Below are 18,256 nucleotides of genomic sequence, written 5' to 3'. Positions count from 1 at the left end.
TCTATAGAATAACAGTGAGGAGCATTCAGAAAGGCAATGGGGAGAGGATATAAGCTTACTGTGTTTCCTCTAGAGTGATAGATAGGAATAACAAGCCCAAAGAACCAAGGATGACCAGCGGTATTTAGAATACAATGAGAAGGAAAAGAAAGGCTTTTAAAAAGTACAAGGGAAACAGATCAATGGAGGCATTAGTGAGGTATAGAAAGTGCAGGGTGGAACTTAATAAAGCAATTAGGAATGCAAAGGGATATGAGAAAGCTCTGGCCAGTAAAAGTAGGGAAAATCCAAGATATTCTATAAATATATCAATGGGAAGAGGATAACCCGGGAAACAGTAAGGCCCGTTCGGGACCAAGGGGGTAAATCTGTGGGTGGAGCCTGAGGAATTTGGTATAGTGCTGAATGAAATTGCACATCTGTCTTCACACAAGAGAATGAGGTCAATGATACGGAATTCAGAGACTGTGAAGTTTTGAGCAAATTGACATTGGGAAGGACAAGGTATTGGAGGTTGGCAACCTTAAAAATAGATAAATCTTCAGTCCAGATGAATTGAGCCCTAGGTTGCTATGGGAGGCAAGGGAGGAGATTGCAGGGGCTCTGACTCAAATTTTCAATTTGTATCTGGCCACTGGGTAGGTGCCAGAGGACTGGAGAACAGCTAATGTGGTTTTGCTATTTAAGAAAGGTTGTAGAGATAAACCAGGGAACTACAGACCAGAGAGTCTCACATCAGTGGTTCGGTAACTATTAGAGAAACTTCTGAAGGAGACCATCTACCTCACTTGGAGGGGCAAAGTTTGATCGGGGATAGTCAGCATGGCTTCGTCAGAGGGAGGTCAAATTTGATTTGACTTTTTTGAGGAGGTGACCAGGTGTGTAGGCGGGGGTAGTGCAGTCAATGATATTTGTATGGATTTCTGCAAAGCCTTTGACAAGATCCCACATGGGAGACTTGTTAACATGGTAAATTCACATGGGATACAGTGTAATTTGATAAAGTAGATTCAAAATTGGCTCAGTTGTAGGGACAGAGGGTGATGACAGAGGTGCTTTAGGGACTGGAAGTCAGTATGCAATGGTGCACTGCAGGGATGTGTGTTGGGCCTCTTATCAATCATCATTTATATAAATGACATTGATGACGATGTGAGGGATAGGATTCATAAGTTTGCAGATGACAGAAAGATTGGCCAGGTGGTTAACAGTGAGGCAGAGTATTTTGGGCTATAAGAAGATATAGACGGATTGGTCAAGTGGGCAGATAAGTGGCAGATGGAATTTAACCCTGAAAGGTGTGAGCTGATACGTTTTGGAAGGAGTAATTTGACAAAGAAGTATTCAATGAATGGTGGGAGACTAGAAGTTCTGTGGGACAAAGAGACCTTGGCGTGTTTGTTCACAGATCTCTGACATGGGGAGGTGGCTGGGAGAGAGTCGGGTGAAAGGAAAATTATAAGGGAGAAGGTGGTTCCGAGGGACACTTGTGGGTTGAACTGTGTCTGTTTCAATGCTAGGAGTGTGGCAGGGAAAACGGATGAGCTTAGGGCCTTGATGTTTGTGAGGCAGTTAGATGTGGTGGCTGTAACGGAGACGTGGTTACGGGAAGGGCAGGACTGGCAGCTGAATGTTCCTGGGTACAAGTGTTTTAGGTGTGACAGAGGAGGGTTGAAGAGAGGTGGAGGGGTGGCACTGTTAGTCAAGGAAAACATCACAGTAGTGCAGAGGGAGGATGATATAGAAGAGATAGGGATTGAGTCAGTGTGGGTGGAGTTGAGGAATAAAAAGGGAGAGATCACATTGCTAGGGGTGTACTATAGGCCACCCAACAGCCCAAAGTCAGTGGAGGAAGGCATTTGCAGGGGCATTTTGGACAGGTGCAGGAAGAATAGAGTGGTTGTAGTGGGTGATTTTAATTTTCCCGGAGTGAATTGGAGGGGGCCTAGAGCTGGGGGTACGGAGGGAGAGGAGTTTGTGAAATGTGTTATGGAAGGGTCGCTAGAACAGTATGTAACTAGCCCGACTAGGGGAGGGGCTATACTGGTTTTAGTGTTGGGAAACGAGCCGGGGCAGGTGGGTGAGGTAGAGGTAGGCGAACATGTGGCGAACAGTGACCACAAGTCCGTCTACTTTAGGATAAAAATGGAAAGGGACGAGTGCCGTCCGAACGGGAGTGTGCTGAACTGGGGAAAGGCGAGCTATAGCAGGATTAGGAGGGAGCTGCAGCAAACTGATTGGGAGGGACTGTTAGCTGGCAAGTCCACGGTTGGCAAGTGGGAGGCTTTTAGGGACAAAATGAAATGGTTGCAGGGGAGGTATGTTCCGGTTAAGCGAAAGGATGGGAAAGGTAGGATTAGAGAGCCGTGGATTACGGGGGATATTGAAGACTTGGTCAGGAAGAAGAGGGAGGCGTATGTTAGGTCAAAACAAATGGGTACGGAGAGTGCGCTGGAGGAATATAGAGAGAGTAGGAGGGAGCTAAAAAGGGGAATTAGAAGGGCGAAGAGAGGGCATGAGATGGCTTTGGCTGGTAGGATTAAGGAAAATCCAAAGGCATTTTATTCCTATATTAGAGGCAAGAGAGTAGTTAGAGGGAAAATTGGTCCTCTTAGGGACAAGAGTGGAGAGTTGTGTATTGAGTCGGAGGGAATGGGGGAGGTCCTGAATGAATACTTTGCGTCGGTATTCACGAAGGAGAGGGGTTCGGAATCGTGCGGTCTCTTGGAGGGAGCGGAGGTTCAGTTGCAGGATATAGTTATTACGAGAGAGGAAGTGCTAGGGCTTTTAGGTAGCGTAAGGACGGATAAAGCTCCGGGGCCTGATGGTATTTATCCCAGGCTGCTTAGGGAGGTGAAAGATGAAATTGCTGGGCCTCTGGCGCACATCTTTGTCTCTTCTTTGGACACAGGTGAGGTCCCAGAAGACTGGAGGGTAGCAAATGTGGTCCCGTTGTTCAAAAAAGGTAGCAGGGATAACCCTGGGAATTATAGGCCGGTGAGTTTGACGTCGGTGGTAGGGAAGTTAATGGAAAAAATACTTAGGGGTAGGATGTATGAGCATTTGGAGCGTTGCGATCTGATTAGGGATACGCAACATGGCTTTGTTAGAGGGAGGTCTTGCCTTACGAATCTGGTGGAATTCTTTGAGGAGGTGACAAAAACGGTTGACGATGGGAGAGCCGTTGATGTCATCTATATGGATTTCAGTAAGGCGTTTGACAAAGTCCCTCACGGTAGGCTGGTAGAAAAGGTTAAGGCGCATGGGATACGAGGCCAGGTAGCTAGGTGGATTGAGAACTGGCTGGGAAATAGGAGACAGAGGGTAGTTGTGGAGGGGACCTTGTCGGGCTGGAGGCCAGTGACCAGTGGTGTGCCGCAGGGCTCAGTACTGGGACCTCTCCTCTTTGTAGTCTACATAAATGACTTGGAAGAGGGCGTAGGTGGTGTGATCAGCAAGTTTGCTGATGACACCAAGATGGCAGGGTTGGCGGGTACGGAACTGGATTGTCAGGTGATACAACAGGATATAGATAGGTTGGTGCAGTGGGCAGATAGGTGGCAAATGGAATTTAATCCTGACAAATGCGAGGTGATGCATTTTGGACGGAATAATGCAGAGAGGAGCTATGTGATAAAAGGTAGGCCGATTAGGAGTATAGACATACAGAGGGACCTGGGAGTGCAGGTTCACAAATCCATGAAGGTTGCGTCACAAGTGGAGAAGGTTGTTAGGAAGGCTTATGGGATGTTAGCCTTTATAGGAAGGGGCATAGAGTATAAAAGCTGCCGTCTAATGCTTCAGTTGTACAGAACGTTGGTTAGACCGCATTTGGACTACTGCGTCCAGTTCTGGTCACCTTACTACCGGAAGGACGTGGAGTCTCTGGAAAGGGTGCAGAGGAGGTTTACCAGGATGTTGCCTGGCATGGAGGGGCTGGGTTACGAGGAGAGGTTGAAGAAACTGGGACTATTCTCCTTGGAAAGACGGAGATTGAGAGGGGACATGATAGAAGTATATAAGATACTGAAGGGAATAGATAGAGTTAATAGTGAGAGACTGCTCCCTAGACTGGGTACGAACACGAGAGGTCATCATTTAAGGGTGAGGGGGGGGAGGTATAATTTGGAGGTGAGAAGAAGGTTCTTTACGCAGAGAGTTGTGGGGGTCTGGAACGCGCTACCGAGTAGGGTGGTGGAGGCAGGAACGTTGGACTCGTTTAAGATGCAGTTAGATAGGCACATGAGTGAAACGAGAATGGAGGGATATGGTAGGGGCAATTAAATAGGGTTAAACCTCGGAGACACCGGAAGGGCAGGCTGTATGATTAATATTTTTTGTCTTTATTCCACAGGTGGAGGTCCACCTCGTGTCAAACGAGGGGCATGCACACGGCGGGTCGTGCGTGGGCTGCTCTTGGAAGTTCCAGGAGTGGCCTAGTACTTCATGTCGGTGTGTGTGCTTGATCCTGGACCGGTAGACAGGCGCCGCAACAGCTCGGTGACTAGCACTGCTGGCTGTGCAGATACATGGATTTGGGCCTGTGTCTGTGGGAGTTTGCGCATTCTCCCTGTGGTTGCGTGGGTTTCCTCCGGGCGCTCCGGTTTCCTCCCACACCCCAAAGATGTGCTCTTAGGCTAATCGGTTTTTACCAAATTGACACTATTTCTTCCCTGAATCTGACTGAGTAGGGTTCCATTCGTAGACATGCAGGGTAGAATAGGTGTAGGGTGATGCGGCGGCGCAGGCTCGTTGGGCCGAAGGGCCTGTTTCCCGTGCTGGGTTGTTCTTTGTTCTTTGTTCTTTATGTTAGTAGGGTGATGAAAAAGACATGGGACATTTGCCTTTATTAGTTGAGGCATAGATTACAAAGGCAGGGAAGTTACATTTCTGTTGTATAGAACTTTGGTGAGAACACAGTTGGAAAACTGTGTGCAGTTCTGGTCGACACATTATTGGAAAGATGTGATTGCACTGAAAGGTTTGCAGAGAAGATTCACCAGGATGCTGCCTGGGATAGAACATTTAAGTTATGAACAGAGGTTGGATAAGCTTGGATTCTTTTTGTTGAAGCAGAGAAGACTGAAGGATGACCTGATTGAGGTATACAAGATTATGAGAGACATGGACAGAGTGGATAGGGAGCAGCTATTTCCCTTAGTTGAAGGGTGAGTCATGAAGACAGTTAGGTTCAAGGTGAAGGGCAAGAGGTTGAGGATGATGATGGCCTAGAATGTGTTGCCTGGGAGGATGGTGGAGGTGGGTTTCCTCACACCCTTTAAAAAGTCCTTGAATGAGCACTTGGTACATCATAACATTCAGAGCTATGGGGCAAGTGCTGGCAGACAGGAGTTCAGGTGTTTCTAATGTGTTGGTGTGGAATTGATGGGCTGAAGGGTCTCTTCTGGGTTGTATCATTCTATGATTCTATCACTCTGTGATCAGCCACGGTCACAATGAATGGCGAAACAGGCTTAATCATATTTCTATGACTGAGTTGGTGGAGGATGGGGCAATAACGGGACCCGGGCATGGGGGTGAGATATTTCAAATGGTGGTGTTTGGCAACCGGCAGTAATTGTAGGTCAGTGAGCAGAGCTAGGTGATTGGTTAGTGGCCAATTGTGTGGGTTGAGATCCGGGCAGCGAAACAAGAGAGAGAAAAATACAGATGACTTTTATAAAGCTCTCTTGATGATATAGCTTGGTAATATACTTCACACTGTGAGACTCAGCTGTATAGATGAAGAAGGTCTGGATGTTTCACTATAATAAAAGTACTAGGATATTTGCAAATCATTATTGGTCTGGAAGAATTTTGCCAGCATTCCTCGGCTAGGGAGAGTTGAGATTAGCCAGAGTGCCTGCTCCTGTTTACCTTCTGTTGGTCCCTGCTGGAAATGCATGTGCGTGGTTCTTGAGTACGGGTTGGATCGCATCCATCAGTGTTGCAAATGAGTGCCAGCTGGCATCCAGCTGGTAAGTGGAGACCAGCCAATTTGGATCAGATATTGGAAAGGCTGGGTAGCAATTGTAATGGAATAAACTGGAAGGGAAATGGGGAAAGGGGTAGAAATCGAAAATATTTGATTCAGAAATCCTTAAAAAAATATGGTGGTTGTGCTAAAATTTGCAACACGACCAAGGAAAACTAGGTTATTCTCTGCAGCAGTCTTAACTACTTCCCTGGGGAAAACCTTGTTAGGCTTACTTCCTACTGTTTGAGTTGGAAAAAATATATGCGTGTCTGTGTGTGTGTGTGAGATGCTTGTTTCCAAGGAGCTAATTAAGCACTGCCAGTGACAATGCAGAAAGAAAGGTGATTTTTTTTTAATTGCAGCTATAACAGGTTGTCTTCGGCGCCATTCCTGTACCACCCTTTGTCACTCCAGCAGGGAAACTTTCGTTGCATGCAGTTATGAAGTAACCAGTTCTATAATGTATGCATCTTCATACTGCACTTCCACTTGGAAATCAGGTTATGCACATTATTTAGGAAACTTAAACGGGGAGTTGAGGTGGTTTGTGGCTTTATGAGGCAGCAACCTTCTTTAGAGGGAAAATGTCAACAAGTAGACAATGGACCATTTCTGAAGTTTTCAGAGCATAGAACAATAAACATTACAGCGCAGTACAGGCCCTTCGGCCCTCGATGTTGCGCTGACCAGTGGAACCAATCTAATGACCCTCTAACCTAAACTATTCCAATGTTATCCATATACCTATCCACTGACCATTTGAACGCCCTTAAAGTTGGCGAGTCCATAACTGCTGTAGACAGGGCATTCCACGCCCTTACTTTTTATATCTTCATTCATGGAACATGGGTGTTGCTGGCTGGCCAGCATTTATTGCACATCCCTAGTCACCTGAGGGCAGTTGAGAGTCACCCACGAGCTGTGGAGTCACATGTAGGCCAGATTGCTTAGGGATGGCAGATTTCCTTCCCTAAAGGACATTAGTGAACCAGATGGGATTTTACAACAATCAGCAATGGTTTCATCCGTAGATTCTTAATTCCAGATATTTTCCATTGATTTCTCTTCCCTAAAGGACATATAGTAAACCAGATGGGTTTTATCGACAATCGACAGTGGTTTCATGGTCATTGGTAGATTCTTAATTCCAGATATTTTTTATTACCTTCAAATTCCACCATCTGCCATGGTGGGATTCGAACCCAAATCCCTTGAACATTAACTCCGTTTCTGGGTTGCTAGTCCATCGATAATGCCACTAGGTCATTGCCTAGTGGCATTTTTGAAGTTGTTCTGGTGATAATGAGGCAGAGAGGGTGGTGCTGGTGGTAGGATATTGGTGGCCCACTTCAGTAGCAGTAAATGCTCTTGACTTTTTGGTAGAATGGCATGTGAAAAATTCACCTCTGTTATTACACACAAACTAATGACCTTACTGGGGGAATCCACTTGGAATCATAGAATCCCTACAGCACAGAAGGAGGCCATTCAGCCCATTGTGTCTACAATCCCACCCAGGCCCTATCCCCACTACCCCATGTACTTACCCTGCCAATCCTAACACTAAGGGGCAATTTACCATGGTCAATGCACCTAACCAGCACATCTTTCTGACTGTGGGAAGAAACCATAGCTCCAGAGGGAACCCACACAGACACGGGGAGAACATGCAAACTTCACACAGATAATCACCCGAAGCCGATTTGAACCCAGGTCTCAGGTGCTGAGGCAGCAGTGCTAACCACTCTGCTTGTACTTCCATTAATGTTGAACACCAGTCATGTCTGGCACTTATTTCTATCTCCCCCTCACACTGGATTGAAAAGTATTCCGTGTTTACCCTGAGCATGTGTTACACAGCAGATTGCACACCCACCCTTCACGTGGAAGTGCCTTTCTCACAACCTAACATAAACGCAGTCTGAAAGAATGAAATGTATTTGAGTGAATAACAGTATGTGCTGTTGATTGCATATTGACTGATATTTGGAAATCGCTGCTTGGTATCGCAGAATTAGTACAATACAGGAGGCCAATCAACCCATTGTTGACTCTCTAGACGAGCAATTTACTTAGTGCCAGAACCTCACCTTCATTCTAATCCTGAAGATTCTTCCTTTCTCGATAATAATCTAATTCCTTCTTAAATGCCTCATCCAATTAAGCTGCCTCCACTATATCCTCAGGTAGTGCATTCCAAGCTGACCACTGGAATAGATCTGGGTTCAATTCCTGTCTTGGGTCATTGTCTGTATAGCTCTCCCCATGTCTGCGTGGGTTTCCTCTGAGTGCTCAGGTTTCCTCCCACAGTCCAAAAGACATGCTGGTTAGATGCATTGGCCATGCTAAATTCCCCCTCAGTGTATCCGAGCAGGCACCGGAGTATGGCAGTAACTTCATTGCAGTGCTAATGTAAGCCTATTTGTGACACTAATTATTAAATTTAAAACTTAACAAATTCTCAGCCCTTCCAGTCTGGTTCCAGAAGAAGGGAACCTTTAACAGAAGAGGAATAATATGCACCATTATTCATGTGAAGAGGAATGCTGAAAACGCTTGAAAAATTAAGCCATGGAAGGTGCAGGAAATGAACTACCTGGGCCACTTAGGGTCCAGGTATACCTTCGCCAGCCCTTAACATCCTGATGTCTTCTTGGTTCATTTATAACTAAACCTATACAGAGGAATCTTCATTGCTTCCTTTCTTATGTTACCATTGTAATCTGCCTCCTCTTCTCTTTCCATAAGTTAGAAGAAGCCTAACTATGATCCACTAAAATTAAACTTGTCAGCGTCCCAGTTATTTATTTATTATTCTAATGGCTAGCTGGGTGAGGTTCACAACAAAAAAAAAGCAGGTAGAGAAGGTAATGCCAAGGGATACAACCTGCTGTTCACAGATGCTCAGACAGCTACAGTGCAGACCTTTGATTCTCAGGGTTCAACAGACTATTGACTGATTGGTGGATCTGCAAGAGTGATATGTAAGCCAGAATTTCTTTATTCATTCATGGGATCTGGGGACCCCCTGTCACGAGTTACAGGAAACAAAAGTTGAAAGCAGATCTAAACTTTGCTTCATTTTAAAGACATCCTCCCCACCCCAGCACCTCCCAAATCCATCTGCCACCTTGAGGGAAAAGGGCAGTGGATAGACAAGAACACTTGCAACTTCTCCTCCAAGCCACACACCATCCTTATGTGGAACAGTATCACCGTTCCTTTGCTGTCACTGGGTCAAAACCATGGAACTCCCTTTCCAGCAGCAGTGTGTGTCTTTCTAGACCACATTATCATGCAGATTCATGAAGGTGACTTCACAAAGGCCATTAGGACTGGGCGTTCAATAATGATTTTAGCGTCCACAGAACAGTAAACTTGGAATAAAAAGCAAGCATCAATAATGGTGACCATGTAACTTTTTCATTGCAGTAAAAGGCCACCTGGTTCACTAATACTCTTTTGGCAAGGAAATCTGCCAACCTTACCCTGCCTAGCCTATATAGTAACTCCAGACCTACAGCAATGCGGGTGACTCTTAACTGCCCTGTGGAATGACCTAGCAAACCACTCAGTTGGTAATATCACCTTCTAAAGAATCAACAATAATTAAACATTGTGCAATTGACATAATGGATCAGAGAATCAGAACTGTCAACCAAGCAAATTTTATGGTGGGACTCAGACAGATAGGCTACTGGAATTCTTGGCTGTCAATCAAGCCTCTTTATACATTATTGTCTGAACTTGTTTGGAAGGTTCTCTGTTGTTTTTATAACTGGGTCAAAGTCCTCCTGTACTGAGGCGGGACTTTTAAACAGCTGCCTCTGCATCCACAGAGTCCGCAGCTGTCTCTCAACACTTTTCCTGGGTCCGATTGCCCGCCACGCAGAGTGAAAAACCCAACCTTTCTGGCACTTCCTATGGAGGGAATGGACTGAGCGAGGACTCCTACTACCCACCTCAAGGATAAAAGCCCAGCCCACTATAACCCGATTACTCCCTTTCCAGAGGCCTGCTAAGTATTTCTGGCATTTTCTAATTTCATTTCAGATTTCCGCCATCTGCAGTATTTTGCTCTTGCCTGAGTAATTATTAATCAGAGGAACTGAGGGTATACATTTTATTTAATAGGATATAAATTCATATTTCTAGAATCCCCGCAGTACAGAAGGAGGCCATTTGGCCCACCAAGTCAGCACGAACTCTCCATCAGAGTATTGTATCCAGGCCTTATCTCCTTAACCCCACATATTTGCCCCACGAAGCCCCCTACCCTATACATCTTGGGACACCAAGGGACAATTTACCACGGCCTAACTGCATACCTTTGGACTGTGGGAGGAAACCAGAACACCTGGAGGAAACCCACACAGGCATGAGGAGAATGTGCAAACTCCACACACAGTGTCCTGAGGCCAGAATTGAACCCAGATCTCTAATGTTATGAGGCAGCAGTGTTAACCACTGTGCCACCATGCCACCCTTTAATAACTGCATATTTCTGCACTTATTAAGGGTAGGGAACTCAGCGAATAGAAGGAGTTTAACTTGGACCCTTTCTTCAACTCTCCTAGGTCAGTTGGATGCAGTTAACTGCTTTTATACAGCTTCACTATTGCGCCTTTTAAATGGAACCTCAGTATATCATTCATTACTACGGTGGAGTAACATTTACAGTTTCCAATTCTGGCCACTCTTGTTGCCTTCCTGAGAATCATCCTGTTTAGTACCAATTTGTGGTGAATTTGAGACAGATGTGTGAATTAGGTAGGAGTCAGATTCAAACTGCTTGAACGTGTTTTGATAAAGATTTTCCTTTATCCAGAGCTTACAGCTGATCTAGATTCAAGGCTGAGATCCAGCAATGAGATAGTAGTTTATTAAAACACTGCGTCACTGGGTGCTCTGAAGTGAATGTAATTCCAGATGTGAAAGGGTGCGTTGTATCACAGGTGAAGGTTTGAAGATAGTGCCATGATCAGGTGATTGTGAAGATGGATCAGATTATTACACTAATGGTCAGAATAATAGACTTTTGCCTTGGCAAACATAAATTTAAATCTCTTCCTTTTTTCCCTTCATTTCTCAGTATGTCTCAATTGCCAGTCAACCCAACGATGGATTGCGAGTATCAGCAGATCTGATTTGATTTTTGTTGTCATGTGTATTGGGACACAGTGAAAAGTATTGTTTCTTGCGTGCTGTACGAAGTATGCTCATCATGGAGTACATGGGGGAGAAGGAAAAGAGAGGGTATAGAATGTAATGTTACACAGTCATAGCTAGGGTGTAGAGAGAGAACCACTTAACATAAAACCAAAAGAGAAAACTGGAAAATCTCAGCAGATCTGGCAGCACCTGTACGGAGAGAAAAGAGCTGGTGTTTTGAGTCCAGATGACCCTTTGTCAAAGTGTCAAAATATCAGCTCTTATCTCTCCTTGCAGACGCTGCCAGACCTGCTGAGATTTTCCAGCTTTTTCTCTTTTGGTTTCAGATTCCAGCATCCCACAGTAATTTGCTTTTATCCACTTAATATAAAGTGGGCCCATTCAAAAGACAGATGGCAGCAGGGAAGAAACTGTTCTTGAATCGGTTGGTTCGTGATCTCAGATTTCTATATACTTTTCCAAATAGAAGAAGGAGTATGTCTGGGGATTGTGGGCTCTTTGATTATGCTGGCTGCTTTTCCGAGGCAGTGGCAAGTGTAGACGGAGCCAATGAATGGGAGGGTGGTTTGAGTGATGGACTATGGTTCGAATCAGAGCTGAATACAATCCAATACTTGGCCAATATCCACCAATGCTTCTTTTGCAGTGAAGTCATTGGAATAGGCATTAACTGGGGGCCTTTGGCTGATTGTCCCCTTCCCTGGCTGAAGTGAGAGTCCCTGTTTTGGTTTTAGAGTCGCACTGGCCATTGCCACGGTGGAACTGATAAAGCCTTCGTACTGAACCAGTCCAAGGAGCAAGGATTGAGTGATTAAATGGTAGAAGGTGTTCCTTTTGAGTCTGCTTGCGCGTGCCACTTTGCAGTTCAGCCAAGACATTTGTGGCTTTGGTGAATATTATCGAGTGACTTGGGCTGTGTTGGAGAGGAGGCATGGAGTAGGAGGAAGGCTGGATACCTAGAGTGGGAGAAAATAAAGAACAATTTCACCCACCCACATAAACACAATATTATGGTATATGAATGATTTGTATCATGAGATCTGCCTTTACAGTCTGCTGCTCAACGCCTACCTATCTGCTAAATCCAATTGGATTTTATAGTAATCTCCGAACCAAATACAATTAATGTTTGTACTTTATCTTTGATTTCTGACATGTTTGCTAGAAGATGAGTGAGAGCTCTTATTCAGTGAGCAGCACAGGTTTCATGAATTACGCACGTCTAATAACTTGTTCCCTTCCCTCTTCTTGTGTACACTAAAGGCCGATAAGGAGGAAAGCTGCGTGAAACATGAGGAGGAAGATATTCTCGATATCCCCTTGGACGACGAGGAGGCGAACGCAGCCGCTGCCAAGATCCAGGCCAGTTTCCGTGGCCACATGACCAGGAAGAAGCTGAAGGGGGGAGAGAAGGACGAGTCCGAGCAGAAGGCAGATGGCACGCCGGAGGAGGACGCGTCTGCAGAAGCCCCCGAGGGGAGCGACACAACTGCTGGGAATTCGGGAGCAGCCGACGCAGCTGAGGGAGAGGATCAAAGCGGAGTCAATGAAGAGGCGAAAGAGGGGGCATCCGTCAATGGGGACCAATCAGAAACAGGTAGGAGCTTATTCAAAATCGTCAATCTCTCTGGTGGGTCACCCTTCAGCTACCTAGGCCATAAGATCCATATTTTCCTCTCTAGACATTCTCACCTCTCCAACTGTCACCTCTTCTCCTTTAAGCCAGTTCTTAAAACTGAAGCTTCCAAGCAAATGTCCAAATCTCCTAGCTCTGGGTCAATTTTCTCAGATAATGCTCCTATAAAGCACTTTGGGTATTAATGTTGCTGTTTGTGAATGGAGTCTGTCAGCACGGGTACATAGAACCTTAAAATAAGCAAAATACTGTGGATTCTGGAGTTTAATACAAGAACAGAGGATGCTGGAAAAATTCAGCAGACCTGAAAGCTTCTGTAGTGAGAGAAAACAAAGTTAAGGTTAAAACAATCTGACTCTTCTTCAGAATAGAAACTTTAATGTGAACACAGAGCTAGAATTTTGTCTTTGTTTCCAGACAGTAACCTGGACGAGTGTATTCACCCATTATAGACTTAAACCTTATCATATTACTTAACAGAAAGAAAATCGGAACTTGCATTTATATTGTACCCTTCATGGCCTCAGAACGTCACAAAGCGCTTTACAATAAAGGAATTGATATTGAAATGTGGTCACTGTTGTAATGCGGAAGGTGTTGAATGAAGGTGGCAACAAGGAAACCCAGTAGAATTGAAGTCCATGGGAATCCAGGTGAACATCTTCATTGGCTGGAGTCATACCCAGCAGAAAGGAAGATGGTTGTGGCTCTTGGAAGCCAATCAAGTCAGCCCCAGGTCTCTGCTGCAGGTGGGCCTCAGGGTTGTGTCCTGGGCCCAATCACCAGGAGCTGCGTTATTAACAAACCTTCCCCTATCATAAGGTCAAACTGGGGACTTTTGCAGATGATTGCATTATATTCCATCCTATTTCTAACTTCTGAGATTATGAAGAGCTTTGTGCCCATATGCAACATAATCAGGTATGAAAAGAAGTGATAATTTTTAATAAGAAATTCAAACTTCCAGTCAGTAGCTGAAAGGATAGATAATAAGATTTTGCGTTTTAAGACATTTATTGTAAAAAGACTAAAACACTATTGACTAATGTTATAGTTCAGGTCAAAAACCCCAAAGAGTTTTATGGATCATAAGTTTCGCACCTTGAATTTGGCTATGATAAACATGGTGAGTTTAACCTCAGATACGATTCAAATGACCCACTGGGGAGATTTTACCAAACAAAGTTTATTTCAAAACATGGTTAACATGTATGGAAAGAAAATTAACAATAACTTTTATCAATTGCAAACAGAAACAAAACAACCATGATAATCTATAACCCTTCATGACTATATCTAAGACGTTTTAATCAAATAAAAACTTTATTTAGACAAAAAAACCCTTTCACAGCTTAACACAGCAAAGACTAATGCTCAGTTGATAATAGAACTGTGTCCTTTAGTTAGAGAACTGAAAACCCTGATTTTTCAGCTTGCAAATTCTAGCAGTACTCTGGATATGCTCAGAACAGTTTGAAGTCAGATTAGCTTCCTAGAACACCAGTGAGATACTCTGGTCAAAGCATCAATAGCAGATTTTCTACTCCAGGATGGCTTTCAGCTGACCAGCAGAATTTCCTAAACCAGGGAGGGAGAGTGACACTTCTTTCCAGCTTGATGTCCCTCCTAAAACTAAACCTGTAGCTCAGAACTGAAAATGAAAGCGGTCCTGTCGTCTGACCTGCAAACATTCTTCCTCCTGACAATGTTGGATTATAAAACTAATTCTCATGGTAAAAATAAGCAATCCCCACTTAAGCCATGTAAGGAGAAATAAAAGGACTCTTAGTAGACAACTCGGCATCAGTGACATTAGCTAAGGCTGTGAACTATAGAGAACATGGTTAAAAAAAATTCTTAAAGGTACACTAATGTCACATCTCGTCCCTTAAGAAAAAAATGAACCATCAACATTCACAGATGGTTTCATTTTTCAAACCGTTTCAGTTTTGCACTACGAGTGCTCTACAATAAATATACATACATCTTACAGAATCAAAACCTGCAAATATAACAGTAATATAGTCCAGTTCAATCCTTGTCTTCTACCATCAAGCATGCCTTTTTTTTAATCACATACATGACAAACTACTTCATCTCCCAAAAATTCTCCTTCAGTCCTTAACCCTGCATTGATTCCAAATTCAAACGATGATAGAGAAACTCTGGTATTGTTCTTCACAGAACGAGGCAGGATCCGGAGGATGACACATTGTTATCATGTGTGAAGTCAGGCCATTCAGAAAGGCCTCTTCATCTCTGTCCCCTTTCTTGTTCATTGTTCTTAGGTCCTCCTCTGCCAAGCAATTCATCTCCTTTGTTTGCTCTTGATCTGCACCATCACTTTCTGTATACTCTTTGGCAAGGGCACACAGCACCTTGTCTTCCTTGATGTCAGAACCCATTTCAACTAAAGGTCAATTTAGCAGGTACACTGCTGTGAAAATCAATGTATTTTATTCAAACACCAGCTGTGTACAGTGCTGTTTCACTGGATATGGATATCTGCACCGACTGTATGGATTCATTACGCCAGTAGTTCATTTTAGATGGTGGTCCCATTTCAGCAAACAGTCTGATCTTACGTTGTTGTCCTTTCCCTTGATCTACATTAGTACGACACTTCCAATCCTCCAACTCCTTTTTGAGATCACATATGACTGTTGATTCATTCACACTTTTCTTTGCATTGGTGAAGAGCTGCTTTTGACAGTCCTACAATTTATGTTCAGGCAATTTGAACAACTCGGCAGTAAGTCCCAAAACATTCCATTTATCTTGTATCTCTCTCCATACCTGCGCACTTTCTTTGTTGACATTATTGTCCAGCAACTGGTTCTCCTTCTCCACTTCCACCAGTTTTATGTGATTGATTGAGACTTTTGGCTGTTATACCTCAGACTGAATAAACATCCGTTTTTCCATCTGAACTTGTGCCAACTAGAAAATGTCATGTTTGCAAGAATGTTGTTTAATTGGAACAGCACTTTGTACAACTATCTCACTCCCAAAAATCTTAGTACTTCCAAATGTATTTCTACAGATTTGTCTATGTGATAATAACTCTTTCAGGTCCGTTTGATTTTCCTCTGGAAGGTAACTCAATAATTCATCCCAATTTTTAATAATGTCCTCGTTATCCAATTCAATTTGAGGAATGTCAAATTCAGAATCGTCTGGCTTTGGTTCTTCACTCTGAGTTATAACCACGAACATCCTCCTTCTGCTCTCCTTCTCTATCAGAATCCTTTTAATCTTATTCACATGGCGCACTCTGAGTTTTCCTTCTATCTGGAGTACTTATCAAATAATTCACCTCACTCAATTTTATAAGGCTCACTAAACCCTGCTTTTAAAGATTCACCTACTACTGGTAGCAGTACCAAGACTTTATCCCCAATAGCAAAACTACAAATTTTTGCTTTCTTATCTGCTTCCTGTCTTATCACTTGTTGTGCCACTTTTAAATTTGTCTAGCCAATTCTCCTGCTCTATTCAACCTTTCCCTAAAGTTTGACAGAAAGCACACCAATGAAATCTCAGAACACTCACCAATTTCTCCTTAATCAACTTTCCTCATTGCCGAAAATCAATTCAAATGGATTGAATTTGGTTGACTCATTAGGTGCAGCCCGAAGTGCAAAGAACACAAATGGACTTCCTTTATCCCAATCCTCTGGATAATCGTGACAATGAGCCCTCAAGATGGTCTTTAAAGTTTGATGTCACTGCTCTAACGCTCCCTGTGATTCTGCATGGTACGCACTTGATTTAAATTGTTTTATTCCTAAGCTATCCATAACCTCCTTCAATAACATTGGTGTAAAAGTTGATCCTTGATCTGATGTATTTCTGTGTGTAGTCCATATCTAATAAAAAAGTGAAGTAACTTCTCTGTAATCCTATTAGATGTAATATTGCATAATGGAATGGCCTCTGGAAACCTAGTAAACACATTCATTATAATCAAAAGACATTGATTCCCACTTTTCATTTTAGAGAGTGGTCCTCTGCAATCAATTAACACCCTTGTTAAAAGTTTCTCAAATGCTGGATTGGGTATTAAGAGTGCTGGTTTTATCACTTCTTAAGGTTTCCTAAGACTTGACATGTGTGACTTGACTGACAAAATTTAATTACATCTTTATGCAGTCCAGGCCTATAAAAATATTTTTGTATTTTAGCTTGAGTTTTCCTTACTCCCAACTGATCTCTTACTGGTACCTCATGTGTTACTCTCAAAACCTTGTTTCTAAACCTATCGGCAATATCGCTTGATGAACATCTGCCCAATCTTTATCTGCCTGAATATGTAAAGGTTTCCCATTTCCTCATTAAGACATCATTTTTAAGGTAATAACATTCCGATACACATTCGGATCCTTCTTCCGTGGATGCTTTCTGACACAATTGTTTTATTTCTATATCTTTCTGTTGTAACACTGCCAGCTTCCCAAATAAAAATATTTACTTCACCCTTCACCTTTTTTATTCCTTTCCAATCATCTGATCAAAAAACGTTTCTGACAATTGAACCTCAACTTTCTTATCTTCATTCTTTGATTTCTCCTCTTTCTTAACTTGTGACTTTGTGACCTTGTTACTACACAATCAGGAAAAATCCCAGGATATGACTCTTTTAACAACTCAGTTGTTTAATTCTCCACTGGCTTTTCAACCACAGTAGGCATCACTCCTACCTGTGATCCAGCTATATTGCTACCCAAGATAAGTTGTATTCCTGGACAAGATAATTTCTCTATTACTCCTACCACTTCACCACTCTTCACTGAACTCTCCAGCCTCACCTTGTATAATGGAACACTACCCTTCTCACCTTGGATTCCACACATTACTTCCTTTTCTGGCAATATTCCTTCCAAACTGCATAACTCCTCATCTCTTACCATCAAAGATTGACTTGCTCCTGTAGCCCTTAAAATGTTAACCTCTTTACCTACTCTCCTGGTACAAATGAGTAAAGTTTACCCACGAGTAAAGTTTACTCACACAAGTAAATTCTTCAAAGAGATTGGGCACCTTCTTTTCAATTAACCCCTGGCCAGGCTGTACATTCTTTTGTATCTCTTTCATTTCAATTAGGCTTTCCTTTACCACTTTAACAAACTCCGCTGGCTTATCCTGTTTTACCATATTAGTCTTCCCAGTACTTTTCTTAAATCACCAACACTGCGACTTTGCATGGCCTAATTTATTACAGTGAGAACATCTGAGGCTCTTAATTTCTCTTCCACCCTCCTGTACTTCCTTTTTAACCTGAGGTACACTGCCTTTATCATCTCCCACAAGATTTCCTTTACCTTTATCACTCTAAGGATTACTCTTTTCCCTAGTTACTATCCCTCACAGGCTGAAACTGATATCAGAAACCAAATTTTGATTTATGAACTAGTTCATAATCATCTGCCATTTCTGCTGCTAATCTCACAGTTTTAATCCTCTGCTCTTCC

The 18,256-nt window shown here is 43.2% G+C and overlaps 1 protein-coding gene across 2 annotated transcripts in view; it reads left to right on the top strand.

Annotated features, from left to right (window-relative positions):
- LOC145359866 (neuromodulin-like) overlaps positions 1–18,256 on the top strand; it is a 170,813-nt gene that overhangs the window by 92,288 nt on the left and 60,269 nt on the right. For both annotated transcript variants that reach the window (XM_080214690.1, XM_080214691.1), the window contains exon 2: positions 12,413–12,746. In XM_080214690.1, the coding sequence (XP_080070816.1) occupies positions 12,413–12,746 (334 nt within the window). The remainder of the gene's footprint in view (positions 1–12,412; positions 12,747–18,256) is intronic.

This window comes from Carcharhinus amblyrhynchos, chromosome 29 (assembly GCF_965287045.1).
Source record: "Carcharhinus amblyrhynchos chromosome 29, sCarAmb.v2.hapA, whole genome shotgun sequence".
NCBI lineage: Eukaryota > Metazoa > Chordata > Chondrichthyes > Carcharhiniformes > Carcharhinidae > Carcharhinus > Carcharhinus amblyrhynchos.
The sequence above is the reverse complement of the archived record's forward strand: the minus strand, read 5'-3'. Positions and strand labels throughout refer to the sequence as shown.